Here is a 23988-nt window from a genome sequence, read left to right on the forward strand (position 1 = left end):
CTAAGGAAATTAATTAGGGTGCCGCGCCGCCGTCTGCCAGCTATCTGCTCGGTCCGTCGCAAAGAATAACAGAACCTTCAACGGCGAAACACCCGCGATTTTTACCGAATGATTGATGCAAGTACTTTCCGTTTCTCGAAAAAAAGTCCGCTGAGAGAAGTTCGATTCCCACTAATTCACCCGATGTAACGCGTTCGCAGAAGTTGAATGAACGCGTTTTTTTCTTATTGGCAGAAATGATCCCTTCCTATTACAGTCTATATTTAGTCTATATTAGTCTACTATATATATAGTCTACTATATTAGTCTACAGTCTATATTTAGTCTATATTACAGCACTTCTTTGTGCGGTCTTTTTTATGCGATTTTTTGTGCAATTGGTTTTGTGCGATTTTTTTTATATTTTGTATATGAATACAGTCAAACCAGGGATTGCAGAAAAAACAGCACAAAAAAATCTCACGAAAAAGACCGCACAAAAACAGATTTGACTGTACAGTAAATTCTTCCCAATTGTTCCTTAGCTTGCAAACGAAAATGGACAACTTCGGAAGAGGAAATAGTTGTCGATTATCAATAACTATAAAAACGAGCCGCGAGGCTCGATTAATCGTATCCCCTCTTCCCAAGTTGTCCATTTTTGTTTACAAGCTGAGAGACTATCGGGGAGAATTTACTGTAGCACCAAGTTAGCCGCAACACTGAATTTCCACGAAACGAGCTGATTAAAAACAAACAACGCCTCCAGACTCCCGTCACGTCTCGCTTCCCCGCGGTTGCCATTTTCGGCTAGGAGCACATCGGTCGCGTGTGCCTGTGCTTTCTCTCTCTCTCTCTCTCTCTCTCTCTGTGTGTGTGTGTGTGTGTGTGTGTGTATTATTTACGCGCTACAGGCGAGCGAGACACGCGATGGGAGTCAGGAGGCGCAGAACAATCGGGACACAGTGAAACAGACGCAATAATTACAAGATGCAAGAGCGATGACTTATCCCTAAAGCGTTAACTTCAGATTCTTTCGATGAACTCATGATTATTTGTAATTATTAATTACTAATTAGCATCTATTTACTTCGATGTGTGAAGTAAGACTTAAAAATTGCATAATCTCTAGGATTATGAAAAAAGGAACGACAGAAAAAGATGCTACTTACTGGCTAAAAATCAAATCGGATGAAATTAAAGAACACTTCTTCCATTCTCGGGAAGTTATCGCAGCCGGACTTGTGCCATTTTTCCAATCGGAAAAACCAAATTCGAGCTCCAGGGCATTATCGTTTGGACGAAAATCTGGTCATTAGCCTCGCGGCATCGATCGGACTTAAACGACGCGTAATATCGTATGGAAATCCGTGGCCGACGATTTTATATCGGGACAATAACTCTCCCTCCCATTTTTCGCTGGCGGCTAAGATCATTTACCAAGCCTAATTAGTGGAAAACCATCAATTAAGTCGCCGATTAATTTTACACGACGAATTTTCGTTCGCCGTTTCGCCTCTATTATCCGTCGTTCCCTTTCCACCGTTCCCTTCATCCCACGCACAGGCGTGCGATCTCTCTCTCTCTCTCTCTCTCTCTCTCTCTCTCTCTCTCACTCGCTCTCTTCCTCTATGGTCGGTCCCTCCCTCTCTATCTCCATCTCTCTCCTTTTCCCCGTGGCGGTTCTATCATTCTTTTTCAATCGCGGCTCGCCTGTATTACTAATAATTGAATTTCATTTCACCAGCGGCGCACTAAATTCAATTTCCCGTGGCTCGGCGGTCGCATCGAGATTTTCCAGCCTGCTGGAAATTCAGGGGACAGAGACAGAAATGGAGAAAAGAAAAAGAGAGAGAGAGAGAAAGAGAGGGAGAGAGAGAAAAATAGTATGTATGTACTCACAGCGGCGCTCGCCGACGAAAAATCGGAAAACGCATTATTGGTGGCGGCGGGGGAGGCTCGAAGAAATACGCGGGACTGCCGTCCCGTCCCGTTGAATAAAGAAACGAAAACCGGAAACTGTCGGAGTCAATTTTACGCGGCGGCCCCCGCGATACATCGATTGCACGGTTCCGATCGCGCGTCTGAATACGCGCCTAATCGAGCATCGCGTCCCCCTTCACGGCTGATAATTGCTTCGCGCGAATATCAATGGGAATAATTTTACTTGCACCGTGTCGCGTCGTGTTTCGCGATCGGCGCACGTCCAGCTCGAAAAAGAATGTTCAGAAACTTGCTCACTTTTCACCAACTGCAATTGTGGACGTCGACTTTTGCAGTATCGTCGAGAAATATCTCTCGCTCGCAATTACACGAAGCGGCCTCCAAAAGAGGTTTCGAAACTTTTACAAACAGATAGAATACAATTGAAACGGAAAATATTCGTACGTACTTGAACATTGCAGCAATTGCAGCAAAGTGACGCAATTTTCGGGATGCATGCGCCGTAACGCGAATCGACGCGACGCACGGTGATCGGTGCATCGAATATTTCGGAGCACGTCGCTAATTATCAACGCGATTAGTAAACGCGTGCGTGTACGTAACAATGCAGCGTGGCGTTTCGGTCGGCAAGAAACGCAATAAGAAAGTGTTAAGCTCGTATAATTCCGTTCTCAATTAACGGAGAAGGACTCTGTAGTTAACGTCGCAAAAACGAACAGGCGAAAGTGGACCACGATCGTGGCGCAGACCCGTATTTTTCCGAAACCTCGGGGCGACTAACCAATTGAGCTAATTTCCATACTCGTGACTGGACGTAATTCGCGAATTCACAAGGACGAGTCGTCTGGTTCAAGGACTTCGACTCGGGTATTTATCGTCGCCGGCGACCGGCGACAGCTACCGACGCCACGGATCGCGGCGAATCGTCGCGAACGTGTTAAAAAATAGCGGAACCCATCGAACGAGGAGGTAACGCCGAGCATTAGCACGCCGCTATCTCGACTGTACTCGATTTGCATATTTACGAAACCGTGCTCGTGATTCTGCTAAATATCCTCGAGTCGAAGAGTCTGTGCAGAACACGTTAAGAAGGTATCAGCGAAGTTTTTACGGACACTTAGCTGCTATACAAAATAATAACGCTTCGCGATACTTAAAACCAACTTTATAATTGCCGCTAATAACAGCGTGGTTTTACCGCAGTAGGTGATTCACTTTGAAACAGGATTAAGTCGTAATTCACTGTCCCCCATTGAAGACTCTAGAAACGAGATTTCCGGAACGATTTTTATGAGCTCGACGTGATTAGGGTCGGGACGCAGAAATAATGAATTCGATACGAAAGCTGATACGCAATTTTCGGTACTGTCATCTCGTACGAAGAAACCTGGATATCGCGTAACAACAACTCGATACGATATTCAAGACGAGATTCTATGTCCCAATGATTACAGCCTCCAATTTAACCGTACGAGTTATGCATCAGAGCCTGCCCGATTCAATACCGGAACAACGCATGAAATTCCTGTTCGTGGCTCGTTTCGAATTAGAAAACGATCCCCGTGTAATTCGACGAGCGTCGCCAGGGAAGCGAGCGGAGTATCGGTGTTGCGGACGATGACTGCAATCTTAAGCCGCTATTAAGTAATATCTTCCGCTAAAGATCACGTCTGCCTCGGTGTTTCTTGGTTCTCCTGTTTACTGCAATCGACGTCAGTCCTACTACTCACGATTCCACGGTATAAACTCTTCTTTTCCTAGTAATTGAGTTATTACGTCTTCCACGCTTCGCGACTGCCCGAACTTTTACCTCTATTTCACTTTCTTTTATTATTTTCGCTGCTGTCCAAGCATAATCGGTCGCGATGCTTTCATTTTTATATTAGGTTGGAAACTATGAAACAGGCGTTTTTTTGGTTAGTCCGTGTTCAATTGCGACTGAGAGAGGTTCGTTACAACGTGCGCTCGATATTTTTACTTATAAATTTTGAAGGTATTCTTCTTACTCATTTTGTAAAAATTTTTCATGTTTGTGTTCCATTTTGATTTTATATTTCTCCGAAACCAGATGGAAACAAAACGCGATTTACATCTACTTTTTTTTGTATGAGTGCAAATTGAACCATAGCGCAGCTCGAGCTTCGAGAAACGTTAATCAAGCCTTCGGAGATGGATCCACCAATGAAAAAAATGCTCGATATTGGCCCCAAAAATTTCGTTCTGGCAATTTGAGCATCGTCAATGAGCCTCGAGGAAGACCACCGGTCCATATTGATAACGAGGAATTAAGGACGACTGTGGAATCCGATCCAGACACAACTATTCGTAAACTTGGCACTAAGCTAGGAACTAGCCATACGGCTGTGTTGAAACATCCGCGTGCAATAGACAAAGTAAAAAAATTGGACTCATATGTACCGCACGAACTGACGGAAATAACCAAAAACGCCCGTTTCATAGTTTCCAACCTAATACTTTCGTACGTGCGTAAAATTAATTATTTATCGTCAACTTTGAAATTAGCTTTATGTACTTTTAATTACGTACTCCTTGCAGTACGTAAGGCAGTTTTCGACTTACCGATCAAACTTTATTATTTACATTTGCATCCGTTCATCGTCCGTTCAAATTCTCTTTCAGGATGCGCAAATTAACACGTTCCGTGCCGAGCTTTTTTTACTCGAATCTTCACACTTTGATATTTTACTAAAACTTGATGTATTACGTGCAATTATTAATTCTCGTACACATAACAACGTAACAAAAACTTATCAACGCCCATTCTTGCGGTGGAAATTGATTCTCCGGTTCTAAATTTCTTGTAAACAATTTGTTCAGTTCACTAAGTAAACATGCAAGCGTGTACCATCGATGGTACACGTGGCGCACGGAACGTGTTAATAGAACAGAGATCTATAATTCCAGGAGACAAATTACAATGATTTCCCGGAAAACATTAATACTTCGTACGTTAATATTTTTTGGGCTTCCTGGAACAACGTCGTGTGTTCTGCTTCAAATGAAACACGTTAGCCTAGCCAATCGTTTTTCTAACTAACAAATAACGTCCTAACGTAGACAATAACGAAAACGTGGACACTTTATCGTTGAATAATTCCATTCCTATGAAAACGCGTTCGTATTTAATTGGTATGCTCGTGTTCGAGCTAGGATTTCGCCGAACGACGGCCAACTGCGTAGAAAGCGCGGCGCCGAACGCGGCGAACCTATTCTCTAACTTCATTCATGGTTATTCAGCTCGCGAGTTAGAGTACTTATGTTTTGACCGGCCACGCCCTCGCCTTCGCAGCTCGGCTCGGCGGTTGGGTCACGGTCCGCGGCGCCCAATTCGCGACTCCTTTCGCGGAAAAGGAGGCCCCGGCGACCGCATAATCGACCGCTATCACGCGATCTTTAAATGCATTATGCATGCCGTTTGTCGGGGAGGAGCGGAGGGTCAGCACGATAAACGGAGAGACGAACGTACGCGAGTACAGGTAATTAGGAATCGCTGTAGGAGCCGTGCACGAGGGACCAACGGCTGCGGGAGAGGAGCTGAGATCGAGGAAGAGCAAGAGGAGAGATACGGAAGCTAAGGTGCCGGAGCAGGAGAGAGAAAGGAAGAGAGAGAGAGAGAGAGATCGCACGCGCGCGAGAGAGGGGGGAAGCAAGAGGACCCATCTTCTAAGAATAGCGGACCCAAGGCCCTCGGGCCCTTGGCCCCTCCGTAATCAGTGACCATATAAGCAGAAGCCTCTCCTTCTCTTTTTCTCCGCGTCGCGTCGCGTCCCGTCGCGGGCCGCTTCTCTCCTCTTTGTTCGCGACGTTGAGCAAGCTCAACGGCTCGTAACACCGCGGCCCTGGATCCTCTCTTTCATTGATGCCCCGCGATGGAGCAGCCATTGGCCAGGCTGTTGCAACACCGAGAAACCGGCAATGTCCTTCCAACAGAGAGATCCTGATTTTTCGAGTCTCCGCAGCGAGACGATCGGAGACTTTACGCGGAAACGTTCAATTAGTGGCCTATCGCTAATTAATCGATTTACCGTTCCCGCGAGTACCGCGATGCCATTTTCAAGCCGCTGCAGCTGTTCCGGTCCCTTTCAGCCTCCGAGGGCCAGCCATAAATGTCCTGTCTTAATTCTGCACGGGTCGAAGTTCTTATTCGTATAGTTAATCGTTTGAGTCCCAGGGGATATTGAAAAAACACTGTCGAAGAATCCCAAACAGCGCAACCGCGCTTTCTCTAAACGAATACGAAAAGACCCAAGCAGCGCGATAGCGCTCGTTTTATTTTATGTCGAGAAATACCAAGCGGCGCGATAATAATGAATTAAACATTTTTATTTTGTAACGTATTATTGCATTGTTATAGTATTATTTTACCTATTGTAAAATGTACTATTTACATTAAAAGGAGCTGCGCGATGTATTAGGTCTACCGGAAAGTTCTGTCCGATAGTGTCACTTCAAGTTTCAATCCATATGCACATGTTGATTTGAGACATATATGACTATCTTTCTTTATCATTGCATTTACACACATGTACTCTCCTAAATAAACTGAAACAAAGATGTCTCATGTCATTATTACGTGAGAAGCGATCGTGAAAACATGGCTACCGATGATAATGCCGGACCACATGCTGCTTTGGCGACTCGTCAGAAAATCGCAGAGCTAGGCTGGGAAATTCTGTCGCATCCACCATACTCCCCAAACCTAGCACCCTCCGATTATCACTTGTTTCTCTCTTTGCAAAACTTTTTACAGGAAAAACAATTCAAAACTGAAGCTGATGTCAACCAAGCACTAGTTGAGTTCTTCGCCTCTAAAAATAAATCATTTTTTAAAAATGGCATTTGCAAGTTGCCATCACGCTGGCAAGAAGTCATAAGTAACGATGGAAAGTATATTCTACAATAAATATTATCAAATGTATGAAAATTGTGTTATATTTCAATTCAAAAACGGACAGAACTTTCCGGTAGACCTAATACTTGCTTCGGTAAATCTGAGCGCGTTTCGACAATCGGTTGTCCACAATGTTCGAAATGTGCTGGGTTTTCTCGACATAAAACTTAACAGCTCGATCGCGCTGCTTAGGACTCAAACGATTAAAGCATCTTTAAAGTGCCGAGAAGATCAGCTGTGCGATTTTCGATACGAAAGTTGATAGCTAGAATCTTTACGCAAAATAGAAAGTTCAACGATTACGTAAAATTGGAGTCACTACAAAAATGTTTGCCTTTCTCTAATCATTTCAATTAGTTGCGAACAATTCATCGACGCTTTTCAGTTCTTTGAATAGTTACTTATTTTTTAAAATTATTTCTTTAAATTATTTTCTAGCACAAAGTGAGACTATACCGTAGTATACTCGGATTAAAGAAAAATAAACGGTTACGGAAAACCATCGTTATCAATTTACCATTTTCGTTGAATGTAATAACAAAATGTTTAATATCTCGACAAACGACGCTCGCAGCGGTTTAAAGTTGCTAAAATTTCACGAGCAAACAGTCAATTGGAGTACGAAACTCAACAATGTTAAAAATCTGATTTACCTTGCGCAATACTAAATATACGTTTTAATCCTGAATTAATTAAGAAAACGTTTTAATCCGAATAATAATAATTCGGGGGTCACAAGTGATCCTAGCATTGTATTTATGATTTTCTCTGTAATAAAAATTTTCCGTGCTTTTAGTATTTTATACGTCAGCTGCGCATGCAAAATAATCGATGCATATAACCGAAATAAATAACATAAATATGACTGACATATATATAAATGCAAATAAATTGAAACTATTGAATATCAATCTGTACAAATCGATATGAATCGACAACGAATTTACAATTTTGAATAACAGCAAATTTACACAATTTACACTTATTTAAAAGCGAGACTTTTTTTACTATACTTGACTATACATATAATGTGATTGCAGAGTTGCACGAATCTGTAAAAGATTAACACATACTTTTACGTATCGCATTTCTCTATACACTCGAAGTCTATTATGACCCCAATGTACGAGTAATTTCGTGAAAATCATTACGGCAATTAAGGGTTAAATTCAGAGAATTTAGCCGCAGCGAATTCGCTAAGTAGCCCGATTTGCCAATGCTTTCCTCTTCCAGGGTTCGGGAACAGCGCCGAGATTTTCTTGCCGGCGAGCGGCGCGCGGCGTTTAACGAGGAAAAGCGAATTTTAATTGGGCGGTTTTCGCAGCGGTCGGCACGGGAACGTTTCCCGATAAACGGGTTCGCGGTTTTTAAGGCGCGCGAAAAGAATAATCGCGAGCCAAGACGTCGGCTCGCGCTGCCGCGCGCGTTTCGCTTCGCGTGCTCGTGTCGTGTTCGTGCTCCCCGAGCGTGCTCGTCGCTCGCGTAAACGACCAGTTACTCTCACCGTGATTACGACGAGCTAACTTTTTAATTAATCAGATGCATTCATAAAGCGAAATAATGTATTCGAGCGAACTTCGGGGTACGAGCAACGAGCTCGAACGTGCTCGCGACAAGTTATTACGAGACAATCGAGGTCATCGATGGAAAAAGGAGACACATGGGCTTATTTGCATGTGTTACTTCTCTATTGTTTGCTAGGTTACATTAGCTGTTTTGCTGCGTGCTTTGCTTGAGACTCGTTTAACAATTACTTGGCTCAACGATGGCGTGGAGTGCAATTCACATTGAGGGTTTTGCGTAAGCGCAGAAATATGGTAGTAAATAATAAATATTTAATATAAATTATAATAGAATAATAAATATTTGATATAAATAATAAATATTATATTCGGTAAAACAGGTAACAGAATAATCTCATCGAAAAATATGAATTAGAAAGTTAGGCTTCAGCTCTGGAAGTTCGAATTCTCTTATATCGATGATCGAGTCGAACGTTTTTCGAATTTGTTTAAACACTGTAAAATCGGTGCCTGATTAACACACGATACGTATCTAGAACGCGCGCGGTGTAATCCGCTTCACTTATTAAAGATATTTCTCGCGCGACGAGGTACGCTCCGTGTTTTAAGCTTTACGGCATACCGAAAGTGAAGATCAGCACGCTACGAAAATTGTCTGCAGAAGCGCGAGCCAAGCAAATTCGCTCCGCTCTCTGAGGAACGCGATATCGTTGGTAGAAGATCCCGGGTAAGTGCGTTGCAAAGATTCCTTCTCGCAGAGGCGGCTAAAGTCGGAAATATCGGTCAAATTGTTGAAGAATATCAAGATAACACGCCAGAGGAAGGAGAAGCCGAGAGAGCGTAGAAAATAAAACGTCTGGATAAAGATCGGTGTTTGCGGAGCACCGAGTATGCACGACGGCTGCCGTTCGCCCGAAAAGCATAATATAGGGGAGTCGTGCAAGATGGGATCTATTTCAAGGCCGAGCGAACTCGTCCGCAGTTGCTGAGGGTGTGCGAAATCCGATTCCGCGTGTCGCATGATGCGTGCGAAACGGTCCGTCTTGTTCTGTTGGCGCTGCACGCGAAACCTTTGCTCCGTTCCTTCGCGAGACGTTTGCCCACGAGGCTGGAAAACACGCGGCACGCAAAATACCGCGACCTTGCCCGACGAACGCGAAACCGAGAATGCCACTCGATGAATCCGCAATCCGCAGAATTTTTTCCCTAGTTCTTAACGGTTGCGCAATCGTGCAATCGCTGGCTATGGTCGGACTATTTCTCTGCTCGATTCGCGCCTACAAATCATTTACACTAAACCTACGGTCACTGTAAGTGACTAACGTGTGTTGCTTTGGAAGAATGACAAGACTAATTTTATTTAGATTTTTTCCCCATTTTTGTTACAATAAAAGCTTGGATAAAGGCGTTTATTCGATCGTTTCTTAACACTTAACGGACGGATCACGTAGATTTGCGTTTCTTCGTTCTGATTTTCTAGAACGGATCACGTAGATCTACGTTTTTGCTCGAATTTTTATTCATAGTTCATTAATACTTCATTAATATCATGTTAACACTACGCCGCCCGCAGATCTTAGATATGATTCTTTTGTTCGACGCCGGCGTAATAGCTTGGAAATTTTAGATTTAAACAAGAATTTCGAAGATGGCGGTAATATAAATTCCTAAAATTAAGATATGTCATCCAAGAATTTTCGTACTTAATTCTTAGTTAAATTAGCACAATGCTATAGTTAGTTTGCTGCCTTTTAACAGCCAAGAAATATAGTTCAAATGTTACTTCAGTTTTTTAAAATGGCACCAAAGTGGTACCACCGGCATACAACAGATAGTTTTTGCGTGGCACTAGCGTGATGCAACCGGACGGCATAGTGTTAATATTGCTTAGCAATAATCTGCTAGGAAAATCAAATTTTGTTCTCTCGTTAAAAACACTATATATTTTCCTTTTCTTCTATATATATAAGAAACTAGTACATTCAGAATTAAAAACGGGCAAGAGTATTTTCGCGGTCGATGAAATCGGCCTGGAATTACAAAAGAAGAAGCTCGAAATCTCAGAAAACTATATTACCCAAGAAATATAGTTCAAATGTTATTTCAGTTTTTTAAAATGGCACCAAAGTGGTACCACTGGCATACAACAGATAGTTTTTGCGTGGCACTAGCGTGGTGCCACTGGACGCTATAGTGTTAATACTAGATAAATATATTAAATTTTTACTGTAAATACTAAATGAATAACTTTATAAGATTTTAGCAAAAATAGTGTTGATTTAATAAAAAACATGTTCGTTTAATTCTCTTGAAAAATGCCCGGAGACCGAGAAAGACAGGAAAAACAACCCGTCTGTTAAGCGTTAAGAAGGAGTCTTTGTAACGTCAACAATTTGAAAATGAAAAATGTGAAACCGGTCATTTCGATCGGCTCGGTCGTGCGTTAAATTACACACGAATCTGGAGAAGATGAATAACCCATATAATGGTCAAGTAATGCCATCGAAAATATCGAAAGGCATCGACAATAATGATATTGTACAGACCGTGGTTGTACACGCGAGTACAGTACAAAGGATTTTTCACAACAACAACCAAAAAAAGGGAAGAAAGAATAAGAATCAGAAATGTATGTAATAACGAAGAAATTGTTATTTACGTTGACAAGAAGAATGTCGAAGAATTTTTATCGAAGTCGGTAGAAAGCTTGTCGAAGGAAGTTCCATTTAATTCTTGGATTTTATCGCGCGACAGGTCTCTCGGTGCACTGGTTCCGAAGCACATACCGAAGAAACTGCATTGCAGAAAATCCGATGAAATCTAAACGAAGTTTCGGCGCACCGAAATATCCGATCAAAAGTGGAAGAAACTGTTCCACGGGTGCTAATAAAATTCTGACGGAACTTCGGGAAAGTCACTCCACCCTATCTCCGATAACATAGAAGTAAACAGTGGAGAAGATTCCTCGAGTAAGGTAAATTCAAATACAAGAGGAACGGAAGACTAAACAACCAGAAGACCGTGCTTCCAAACTTCGAAAGTAAACCTGACTCCACAACTTCGAAAGTGAATCCAGACACGCCGAATTCGTGAAAAAAGAAAAGGGAACGAGGGGGAAAAAAAATGTTAAAGACCGAAGACGGAACTTCGGTAAGCTGGCACTTTCGTCTAAAAAGAAGGAAACCTGAACAAGTGCAAACTTGGCGCCGTTAAAGCAACGTAGGTATAGGTAGCACAGTATTTAACACGTGTAACGTTCAGTTTTTACCACACGAGGGAAAATTCGAAGGCGTTCTCGTAAAAAAATTATTCTGGAAAGGGAGCTATTCGTGAATAGCGTAACTTTGAAGCGAAAAACTTTTTAGCAAATGGTAACCATGAATAAGGAAGACATTTTTCCTTTTTATTTGTTAGATTTCTCACTCGGTGCGGTATATTATTTTATAATGAATCAATGATTACTAACTTAGTGGGGTAATTATGTAAATTAGGGACAAGCTTCTAAATTTCAGTGACTCCTAAATAAAGGAAAAGCCAATGTTCTGAGTAATTTCTTCTTACGTAAAAAGTGATCATTTCACTTTAATAAGCAGAAATATTTTCAGTAACATGAACTATATTATTTCAAGTATTCTTTCGCAATATATTAAAAATTGTGGTAGTATCAACTATAACTTGTAAAACAGTATTAAAGTTTCGATATTTTATCTTGGTATAACATTACGCTTCGGAGATATAAATTAGTGCAATAGTGCCAAACAATTAACATTCCTCGCTTTTGCAATAGTTTCAAAAAAGTATAAAAAATTGTTCGAAGAAACTACACTAAACGAGTACGCAGTAGACTGCGAATTTGCGATACGAAAGTTTACCGCGTCGATCGCCAAAGTTTAAAGAGATTAATAATTTGAATGAACTTACAAACCGACCGAACTCATAAATTGTACCGATGCTTCTACTGTTTCGTGTTCGAGCTCCCTATTTTGGTAAAGAAACGATTGAAGTTCGCAGTCCGCAGTCCGCAGACAAGGGTTACGCTTCCTCGCGTCTAATGAATAAATGGCGCGAAGACGGAGGGAATGTTGTTCGAAGAAATTATAGATGCGACCAGAAAGCCGTGTCGAGCATCGAGAATAAACGAAACGAACGACCGGAAGATTTCGCGGGGATCGGGGGCACGGGTAGAACCGTTAAAATATGTAAAACACCACGGCACACATCGGCCGTTCCCCGGCACGGCGCGGCGCTCTTCTCCTGCCCTTTTTGTCCTACATGTTCTTTCAGCCGCTAATTCTGGACCTTCGATCATCTCCACTACCTTCGCAGGGTTCAACGAACGGCTACGGCCGCAGGTGAATTCTGCGAAGGACCGGGGCAAAGCCGAAATCCGCTCGGCTGCGCTCGATTCGGCGAGGAACGAGAACGAACCCGGTATTTACCCTCGCGTTTCGACCGTTTTTAACTTCCCTGCGATTTCGAGCACGTCGAACCGGGAACAAATGCATTGCAGGAGTATTTATGATCGCGACTAGGACCTTATTCGACGCAAGCCTAATCTGAAAGCTCCCGAATCCAGACGACTGACGGCTGGCCTCTTGTTTCTATTTCAAGCTGTTAACACTCGTATTAACTTGCACTATCGTGTATTGATAGGTTTTTTATCCGTTCAACGAATAAATATATAGACAAATAAGTAAATAAATATTTCGATCTGTTTGAAGCTACTATTTTTTTCCCACGAATTCTAACGAAAAGATCAGAATTTCATCGAAATTGGTCCGAATTTTAGCACGCCGATACGGAGAAACGATTATAAATGGAACTGAAATCGTAATCTCGTTAATTTCAGAAAAGTATTGGCATATCCGGAACATTCGCGTATTCATACATTTATATAGTATTCCGTGAAATTCGGTCGAGCGAAGACTTTAATCAAATTTTATTTGATGTATGCGTTGTAGCGAGTCGTAACGAAATTTCCGATACAGGAAATAAACTGACAAGTTTTTTGGCAGATGTTAGCGACTAAAATCGTGTAATTACATGAACGTTGGCAGTCGATGTATCTGTCTCTCTGCGACGTTAATTATAACCCTCTCCCGTGACCGTCCAATATTACCTCATATTTTCAACGCGAGCGCATACGTTGCGTATACGATACAGCGCTCGGTATCGCGCGCACCTCGAATCTTTCGCATTACGAATTTCACTTGATAGTACAACTGATTTATTACAATCGATTGAATTTACCGGCCGGGCATTCGATCTGGAAATCTTGCGCAACGATCGTAACTGGGCGTAACGATCGTAAACGCGTTTCGCGTCTCGTTTTACGAGAGCAGTCCCGAAGTCGTTAGCAAAGGGCGGACATGGTAATCGTGATAATTATATTAATAATCGTAGAACCGCCGACGGCGATAGCGTTAAAATTCGCGGAAAGATACTCCGGCATCGCGACGACGCGACGGCTTTCTAGGCAACAGCTTAATCGTATTTAATTACTCGTCACCTACTTCGCCGTTCACAGCGGACGCATATAATTAGAGGCGGCCGTACAACCGATTCTCGACGTAATAACAAGTTGAACGAGCACCGAGTCACTCTGTCGCACAGTTTACCATGTGCGTAATTACTATAATTCTTACGGTTTCCTCCGGCAGAGGCGAAAAAAATGTTCCGTTTGAAAAACGGAACTGTGGCCCGAGGCATTTACATTCTCCGCGTGTCCACGCATTTAGCACTGTAATCGGCGATCGATCATTCCGCGAACGATGTCTTCTCGGAAGGTAACTTCAATCGTACATCCTTTGATTTAATAGACGAATTATGCAAAACAGTAGCTTCGGCCGAATGCAGAATTCCATTTCTCCGCGCGCAAAATTCATTTTTCGAACGAACCGAATTTGACTAGGATTTCACGTGGATACTTGTGGTTGATTTTCGACACTTGGTGCGTTCAACAGGACCATAGAAAAAAACTGAAAATGGTCATTTCGTACGTTTCCTAATCGTATCCGCCGGTATACTCGGTGTTACAGCATCGGAACACGCACTTTTCCAATTGCGACAGATGTTACGAAAAGAAGACTAGATCCTGGCGAAATAACAACCACGAGGATGCGATTGCGAAAACAATATATTTTAGCATTTCCTTTTCTGTCTTCCGGAGATTTATAAATCAGTTTTAATCCAGCGAAACTCCACATTATAAACAATCGATTATATCCTCTACATTCTTCGTTCTTCTTAACAGCAAATTTACCGCGTCCTAAAACGCGTGTATCTTTATAACGATAAAAAGACCGTATGTATTTGTACCTTTCGTCATTTTTCATATAAAACCTGCTCAGATTAAGAAATTTATTCATTTTCCGTGAAAAAGGCTTTATAACTAGAGCAACTTTAAAAGAAAAACCATGAAGCCGGTGATTTCGACCGTCTTGATAGGTTCGGCGTCGAAGTAAAAACGACTGCAATTTGGAGGTGGTGTGCCTAGTCTTCATTACGATGCAAAACTGGAACGGAAGGCTTATTAGTTGCCGCAAGAAAAAAGGCTGCGGGGCGTGTATTTAGTTTTTTGGTCGGCCAGAAGCCCATTAAATGTTAAGATCGCCGTTTCCTTGAAACGGGCGTAGTTCAAGGGTTCGCTCGAGACCGGAGCCGTTCGATGGGGTCGAGTCTCGCGATGCACGCGCGCGATGCAACGACGTGCTCGAGATTGAACGCTCTCGAATACGAGGACAATCACGATTACAGTTAGTTAGATCATTTACACTTGTGCAAGCGCGACCGGGCCGGCCGGCGCGCGGCGTATTGCAGGCCACGGAGAGCCGGCGTAATCACGTTCTCGAGTGGAGCAACAACGGGCTCGTGATCAAATTCACGCCGGAACTTTTTATCGGGCATCAGGGGCCTCGTACGGAACACGCGTGAAGAAATACACACACAGTTCTTTCGGTTCGTTAAGAAAAAAAGCTAACCTAACGAGAAGAATCGTCCATTGTGCCTTCCGTTTCACGATGGAATCATCTTCTTGACCGAATTTCGCTTTTTAATTGCATCGTCTGCTTGCGAGACTGTTTACGATTCTTTCATTAGATACATACGTATTAGTCGCGTCTCGGAACGAGCTCGTTGAAACGCGGGATGATTGCCACTACGTTCGTCTGGAATTGTAACCCACTTTCGACTCGTTAGATCTCAAAAAATTGGATCAGTCTGCGGAGTTCGTTTTTAGAGAAGGAAAAGCCGTACGTTTTCTACATTTCGATTACGCGTTCAACGATCTTCGAAGTGTTTTACATACAGCCAAGAGGTAAAAAAGACTTCAGCATAATATGTTGACGTTCGAGTGAAAGTAATATTGAATTTGACTGTACCCAAGGTTTCTATCGCGCTAATGAATATTTCAAATGTATCCAAAGAATTTTGTTACGCTCCGCGATGACATCATTCGGCGCCATAAAAATATATATAACTTCGGTATGAATATTCTAACAGGAAATTCACGAGATTTGAGAGAGGACACTTCATGAATATTCCAGCGCGAAATTTACGAGACGCGAGGGAAGACACGTCATAGATATTGCAAAAAAATAATTTAAACCGATGCATTCTGTCTTAAGGGATTACTTTTTAGTTCCAAAATAACATGTTATCAGCGACAACGTTAGAGCTGCGCGGTTGTGCGTAGAATTCTTTAAATTAACCAGTTAGCTGTGTTTGACGAGTATATTCGTCATGGACAAGTGGCAATATTTTAAAAGTAGTGACCATTGGCTATTTAAATTGTAATTTAGTGAGAACAAAAACATATTCTCAAATTTCAAGACGTTTAGGATATTTTGAGACCAATCCTACACGAAGGTGCTTAAATTGTTATAAAAATAAGATTAGAAAATAATCAAGATATTGATGTTCGAAGTGCAAAGTGCCATTATGTATCGTTCCTTGCTTTGATGTGAATACAGCAATTTGAATATATAACTTTTATAAGTATTTGATTCTTCCTGCGTTTTTCGTTTATTATGTATGTAGTATATGTTAATGTTAAGTGAATAAGTAAATGTTAGCAGAAAAATTTTTAATTTTATGAAATAAAATCGTCTTTTCGATCCAATATTTTAACAGCGACGCTTACTCTGCGTTTGACAAGTATACTCGTCATCGCTTGATTCTCGCGAAACATGTAGGTGCGCGCTCCGAAAAGAAGGCGCCACAGTTGACTGGTTAAATATCAAAGTTCCTCTTATGAAATGTTACTTGCTCTAGTTCTACAAAAGTATTCGAGTCGGAATCTATTAAAAGGAAGTAAACGATCAACCTGCTAGAACAAGACAAGTAAAAACTGCAAATCTTCATGTATTTACAGCACTTTCATAATTGCTGGTATACATAAATCTCTGCTGATACTAATAGTAAACCGAATTTTCTCCTCATTCTGGTTATTATAAAATAATATAAGAAAAAAAAAACACGCATAAAGATCCGCAGTCGGACGATCGCATTGCCCAGGACGACCGATGCGCGCCACAGTTAACAAACAATATCGAACTGTCTTTGAACGAACGTCAGAGAAATGGTTAAAACGCTTCCGGCGTTTGCTGGGCGATCTCAGCGATTGACACGCAGCAACGGCGAACCATTTATTATTTCTTGTCCCGTCGAATTTCTCTCCATCGACCGCCGTCTTTCCCGCTTTCCCCGAGATTGACGAAATAAGATGTTTCGCCGGTGCTCTTTATCGCCTCGCAGCGATCAATCTTTCCTGTTTTCCTTTTTTGTTGTAGCAGAAAAAGGCGTGGAGTGTTCCGCGCGGGGTGGCAGAGCGGCGACGGCTACGCGCTCTCCCACCCTCTCTCCCTCTCTCTTTCTCGGCAACGGAGACGAGTCGCGACGACCGGGAGGAAAAACGACGCAGCCCATTTTCACGGTGATTTCGTGGAAATCTCGTCGCGTGCCGCACGATTCAATTTTCCCGTAATATTCTGATTTAACGGGGCCGACCGCCTCGAGGAGAGAGACGTTTCTCCGGCGCGGCGCGGCGCGACGCCGTGTTCGCGCGAGTGAGCCGACAGCCGTCGCTTTCCGCACTCGGTTACTCGCCGGATAATTAAGGCGTCGAACGTAGCCGGTGGAAATATTGCCGGGACCCCCCAGCAACTTCATCCCTCCTGTCAATAATCCAGAATTTCCTACGATGCTCGAGCAGTTTCGAATCTTCGCGCCGAAATAAATTACCCGCTTAAGAAATAAGTATTTCTGATCGGTTAATTTACTTTTCCACATACCCTGCTATACGTCTTAAAGCATTTATCGTAATCGATAGTTCATAAATTGCGACCGATAAAACCACCGTTCTAACGAGCTCGCTATCGCCGCATTTCCGTTGCCCATCTTCACGGTTAAAGATCAAATGTTTCCCTCGATGTAGCACGCTCGTATAGTCAAATATTCGAACAATTTAGCAAACAAAAGTTAAGGACTTTCTTATTCAATATTACGCCATGTACTATGATTTTGCACAGCAACCTGAATAAAATTAGACTACTTTCGTGTGAAGTATAATATCGCACATTTCCGTCGCCCATCTTCATGGTTAAAAATCAAATGTGTCCCTCGATGTAGCACGCTCGTATAGTCAAATATTCGAACAATTTAGCAAACAAAAGTTAAGGACTTTCTTAGTCAATATTACGCCATGTGCTATGATTTTGCACAGCAGCCTGAATAAAATTAGACTACTTTCGTGCAAAGTATGATATCGCATATTTCCGTCGCCCATCTTCACGGTTAAAGATCAAATGTTTCCCTCGATGTAGCGCGCTCGTATGGTCAAATATTCGAACAATTTAGCAAACAAAAGTTATGGACTTTCTAACTCAATATTATGCCGTGTACTATGATTTTACACAGCAACCTGGATAAAATTAGACTACTTTCGTGTGAAGTACGACGTCGCGAACGTCGCACATCTGTGAGAAGCCACGTGTTAAAATTGTTCCTTTCTAAAGTGATCGCCAGCCGAATCATTCCTCGTGGCCATTTTTGTATCATTTGCACCGTTTAAGAATTGTTTGCTACTTGTCCGAACGACGCACTTCTTAAAACTCCCGATTAAAAATGTTTAATTCGCACAAGCATTTGCAGTCTACTAGAAATTCGATACAATTTGCACTATGGTGCGCTATTTTCATCGCAAGGGAAGAGATCAGCTAAAATGCAGGTTCGAATTGGTGAAGAAATTGAACGAGAAAGAAGCTGCCCCTTTATCGGGCATCAGGAAACCTAACGCACCACGGTGATTAATGGTTCCAGCCTATGACTATCTATGGACTTTTGCCGGGCTACACTGTTCTGCACTTTATAGAGCGATCATTACTCCATGGGACGTGTTCAGCGAAAGAATTCGTTGGTACATTAATTTAACATTACATCTGTTTTGAGAATACATCGATCAGCGAATCGCTGCCGATTGTAAAATTTTTTTCACGGGGGGCCGGCGCGGCGGCAGCGTAATTCGGCATCGCTGAATAATGAAGGCGGCCCGAAATTCCGTGCAGCTTTTCAGAATATCGAACGGAACTCGTCTATGGTGGAAAATGTTTGAATTAATGATTTGTTGCTGCGTTCCCGATACGAGTTCCCCGTGTCGCTGACGCCGGCTTGATTTGTAATGCAAAAATTCCGTTCCACGCCGTTTCTGATATTTCAAATGGAATATTCATATCGCGCCGAACACGGTATAATTTAACCATGGAAAGTAAAAATCTAATTGGATTAATTAAAAGTAACAGAGAGACTCGGTTTGCGAAAGATAGCCACGTCTATTTCGTTCGCGTTACTAGCAACTTTTAATGAACCAATCAACGTTAATACCGTCATTTAAATTCGAATTATTTCATTCTTATCGATATACTTTACGCAAACATAATTATATCCCGTGTGATCAAACTCGTTAACGGAAATATGCGCGGAATAATTCATTCCCTTTGGGCATTCCGCATACGTCGAACGTAGGATTCTCGAAAATTTAATGCAACGGATAGACGAACCTGGTATTCAAACAACTTTGAATATTCGCAACAATTTATTTTCCTTATCGATTAACCAGTTAGTAGTGGCAATTAACCAGTTATTCGCCTTTTGAATATTTGCAACAATTTATTTTCCTTATCGATTATCCAGTTGTGTGGCGATTAACCAGTTATTCGCCTTTTTAATATTTGCAACAATTTATTTTCCTTATCGATTATCCAGTTGTGTGGCGATTAACCAGTTATTCGCCTTTTGAATATTTGCAACAATTTATTTTCCTTATCGATTATCCAGTTGTGTGGCGATTAACCAGTTATTCGCCTTTTGAATATTCGCAACAATTTATTTTCCTAATCGATTAACCAGTTAGTTGTTGCGATCTCTTCGCAGAATGTGTACCTGAAGTATAGTACTTCAACTGCGTTTTTCCATTTTTTGTTTTTCCGTATTTGTCCGTTTAATTCGTCTCGGCTTTTGCAAATACTCAAAACATCTTAAAATTTACGGATACATTTTAGTTTCCACTAGAACGGCAATTTAAACAGCAAATCGTTACGATAACACAAAATATTGCCATTTCATCACGACGAGCATACTCGTCGAAAACAGCTGACCGGTTAAGCGACGAAAGGACGCGGTCCGTGCAGCCGTGCGACGGCAATTATTCGACGAAAGAATGGCTTATCGATGATCGTTCGTGGGCCAACAGATGCCAAGTATGTAGATTGAACCCGAGCGACGGCAGACCGTGGGGTCCGCTGGATCGTCAAGGACCGATCCATCGTAGTGAATCGTGAGAGGCCGCGGTTAGATTCGGATCGGATCGGATCCTCGATGTACTCACCTATGATGGTGTGCACCCTCACGGACAGCTGTGTCCTGAGAACGATCGAATTCTTTCGGCTGCAACAGAGAGAAACAAACAGAAAAATCAGTGAACGATCTCCACGGCATGACCGACGGAACTAGGCTAACCGTTCGGTCGCGAAACTCGCAGGCCACCGTCGCGGATCGGATCGGCATGGATCGGAACAGGGTGGAAAACCGACGCGATTGGCCAATTATTTCTTCTAGCTGCCTGCGATAGGCCTCTGGCCAATGATTCGCGGTCGCGAATTAATCGAGCCTATCGGTCGGTAATTAGTTAATCGGAGCTGCGTGAGCCGTTGGCCAACCGGGGCTTCGGCATGTTGCTCGGCGCGCGCGTGCACGCGCTAGCTCGCGCCAGCTCGCGCGAGCACGATTCCTTACGAATTGGGTTAAAGTGGCCGGGGCTGGCTCCCCTCTTCGGCATCTGTGTCTCGCGCACCTTGGCTAGTTGCGAACTTTAAGGCTCTGCGAACCTTCCCACGCCACGCGTCCCTGAGAACCTACTGCGACCGTGTAGACAATGGACTTCAGAGTCAGCCGGGGAAAAAATGGTGGCGCGGCGCGGGACGGCGCGGGGGAGGCGAGCAGAAGCAGACACCGGCCCAGGCCAAAAGGAGACGAAGACGAAGACGAGGACGGCCGCGGTGCTGCACCGCGCCAAACGCATCCGGGGCGAAAAGTCGGGTACGTACGCGCGTTAATAATGTTTCCGCTCGTTAAACGAGCGAGACGGGCCGCGATTACGCGTGTTCTCCTTTTCCCACACGCGCAACAGGCCCCTCCGGGCGTCCCGCTGCTCCTCGACCCGCTCCAACGTGCCTCCGGTTCCACACGTTGCTCGCGATTCCGACGCGGTCCGAGATCGATCCGAGATTAAACGCGATTGTGTCCTCGTGGAAACGTCGGGTCACGACGCGAAATCGGCTCTCCAACGAGGTGCACGTGCACTCCCGGAAAAAAAGTGCAACGGCACGCTGCCTGACTGTCTATCTCGCTCTCCGTAAGCGCCTAACGTTACTTCTTTCCACGGAATTCCTTCCCTCGAGATTGATTCGCCGAGATTTTTATGCTTCGCTTCGTGGGACTTCCTCGGGCTTCCTTCGTTCCTTGCCACCGGCTGCGGGATGTCGCTGAACTGCTCCCTCGAATTCGAAGGGAAACGAGAAAACGAACGACGATCCTTTGTTTCTTTAGTAATTCGATAGGCGGACGCAATAACGTGCCCGATCCTACCAATTTTTCTGTCACGAGCGCGTTAATAGTCTTCGTTCTCGACGAGCGATTCGCGCAGCGAATAAATCGAACGATCGAGTCTCTTAATATATATCTATGTAATCTGAATAATAATAATAATAAATAATGTAATAATATAAATAATATAATATATATCTTAATGTATATCTATATGTATATAACTGTGCGAATTTTTGCGTACGGTCGAAATTTGATCGGATAATTAATGACTAGATCGCGGATTTTATGCATTCACAGCAAAATTGGACGAACGAAGCGCACAGAATGGCGAAGACAAAAGTAGAATTTCACGATGATGTAACATCGTTAAAAGAGGAAACACGTTTTTAACTAATTCCTGTTTGATGTAAGAGACGATGAAAATTTTTATTTTGCACGAGGATCTACGGTCTGTTAATTAACCCTTTGCACTGGAAGCTATTTTAACTGTAAATGTAAAATAATTTTTCTGACTTACAGCATTTTCATGTTATACGACAGAGTGCATTTTGTGCAGATGAAATTGAGTCTTGCGACCTCGCACGACAGTTGGACTTTTAACAATTTTTTCAGTCTAAACTTTGTTGATCTAAGAATTATTGTAGAACGTAGTCGCGACTCGAACGTAGTCGCCACTCGAGTACAAAGGATTAATAGGATTTATATATATGTATGTACAAAGGATTTATATATATATAACAATAACTTTGAAATATTCTAAGAATCCTACTGTTTTATGCATTTGTTTTTGTCCTAAGGGCATAAAACATTCCATTTCGGTATATCATTGTGATAAGCGATGAGAACAAGAAACAATAGTCGTGTAGTCATCTTGAAGTCTCTTTCGTTGCGACTTGATTACGTGTTTACCCCAAATGTTTACCTAACATCAGCCAACAATGCCTACGACTTATAAAAGAAGAGTGGCGATTCTTTCAAAACTTTAATAGATAGTGTTCAAAATGGCGCGATGGCTGCAAAGCGCCAGAAAATGCACTCTGTCGTATAACATGAAAATGCCATAAGTCAGAAAAATTATTTTAGGTTTACAGTTAAAATAGCTTCGAGTGCAAAAGGTTAATATTAATAGACTGTAGATCCTCGTGCAAAATAAAAATTTTTATCGTCTATTACATCAAACAGGAATTAATTCAAAATGTGTTTCCTCTTTTAACGATGTTACACTATCGTGAAATTCTTCTTTTGTCTTCGCCGTTCTGCGCTTCGTTTGTCCAATTTTGCTGTGAATGCATAAAATCCGCGATCTAGTCATTAATTATCTGCAAAGTGCCAGAAGGATGAACCAAATACAACAATGTTCGCCACTTATGTAAAAAGTACAAATTGTGAACAGCATAACAATCAACGTCCTCGCACGTTTCATTGGAAATTAGATGAAAAATATTTAAATTCGTCGTAAAGTATCTTCCTCGAAACAATTTTACAAGAAGCAACTACGGCGTTTCTTCGAATACTCACTATCGCGAACTTAGTCGAAATATAATCGTTAATTCCGTCAAATCTTTGCCCACACCTCGCACGAGGCTTACGGTCGAAGAATGCGAAGGAGTTACGCAGAAAGGGAAGGGAAACTTTTGATCCCGGTTGCTGGCGGGACTATCCCGTAAACAAACAATTTCCATGAGAATCAAGAGAAGAAGCCAGTGCGGCGTGGAGTCGTCGCGTTCCCTTAAGAGACTTCGAACAGAGAGGCAGGGCTGCGGCGAGAAGGGCGCGGGCGAAGGGAGAGGGTTGCTCGAATAAATTAAAAACTTTCCGGCACGGGGCCAAGTTCAATGTCGGTGGCCGAGCCGAGCCGGGCCGGGTCGGGCCGGGTCGGGCCGCGGCTCCCCGACGTCTTGGTGGTCGGTGCTTACGTTTCCACGTAAACACGCCGGCAACGTCGTGCCTTCTTTTCGTTCGTATTGTATTCAATCCCGCGGCTCGCGTAATTGTCGCGTATTGTTCGCCGGTAATTGCACGAGAGAACAGCCGTCGACGAACGTGTAGGAAACTCGCGGGGCCACCGCGTCTCCGTTCCAACCCTGGCGCGGCGTAGAAAGTAGAATTTCAATCTCGAGAGATAGAAATTTCGAAAGCCGGTCCCCTCCTGCGAGGACAGGTGAGACACGGGAGGATTGGATTCGTTGTTCGCCAGGAACGCGACTGCATCTGCGACTTCAAGGGGCCGAGAATTCCTACGGAGCTCGCGAGGAACGGCGAACCGGCACCCAGGGCGCGGCGAGACGCGAAGCGACCAGACGAGACGCGAAGCGCGACGCCTCGAAATAAGACCAGAAGCGGAAACAAGGGGCGCATTCAACCCTGCCGCTCCTATTGTTAACAGATCCGAGCGGATTCTGTCGGAATTCAAGAGAGATCCCGTTTTATATCGCGGGGCTGCCGGATCGTGTTTGTAGACGGCGCTCGGTCCGGCTTCGCAGCCGAATAAAACCGCCCTCGAGGCGATAGTTCGTGTAATAAACCGTT

The 23988-nt window shown here is 43.1% G+C and overlaps 1 protein-coding gene across 9 annotated transcripts in view; it reads right to left on the reverse strand.

The window, feature by feature from the left end:
• Positions 1–23988, reverse strand: part of Fhos (Formin homology 2 domain containing) — a 385440-nt gene that overhangs the window by 100886 nt on the left and 260566 nt on the right. For all 9 annotated transcript variants that reach the window (XR_013033133.1, XR_013033134.1, XM_033473786.2 and 6 more), the window contains one exon: positions 20240–20298. Coding sequence is in view for 7 of the 9 variants with exons in the window: in XM_033473786.2 (XP_033329677.2) it covers positions 20240–20298 (59 nt within the window). In the remaining 2 variants the exon portion in view is untranslated. The remainder of the gene's footprint in view (positions 1–20239; positions 20299–23988) is intronic.

Source organism: Megalopta genalis, chromosome 4, assembly GCF_051020955.1.
Source record: "Megalopta genalis isolate 19385.01 chromosome 4, iyMegGena1_principal, whole genome shotgun sequence".
NCBI lineage: Eukaryota > Metazoa > Arthropoda > Insecta > Hymenoptera > Halictidae > Megalopta > Megalopta genalis.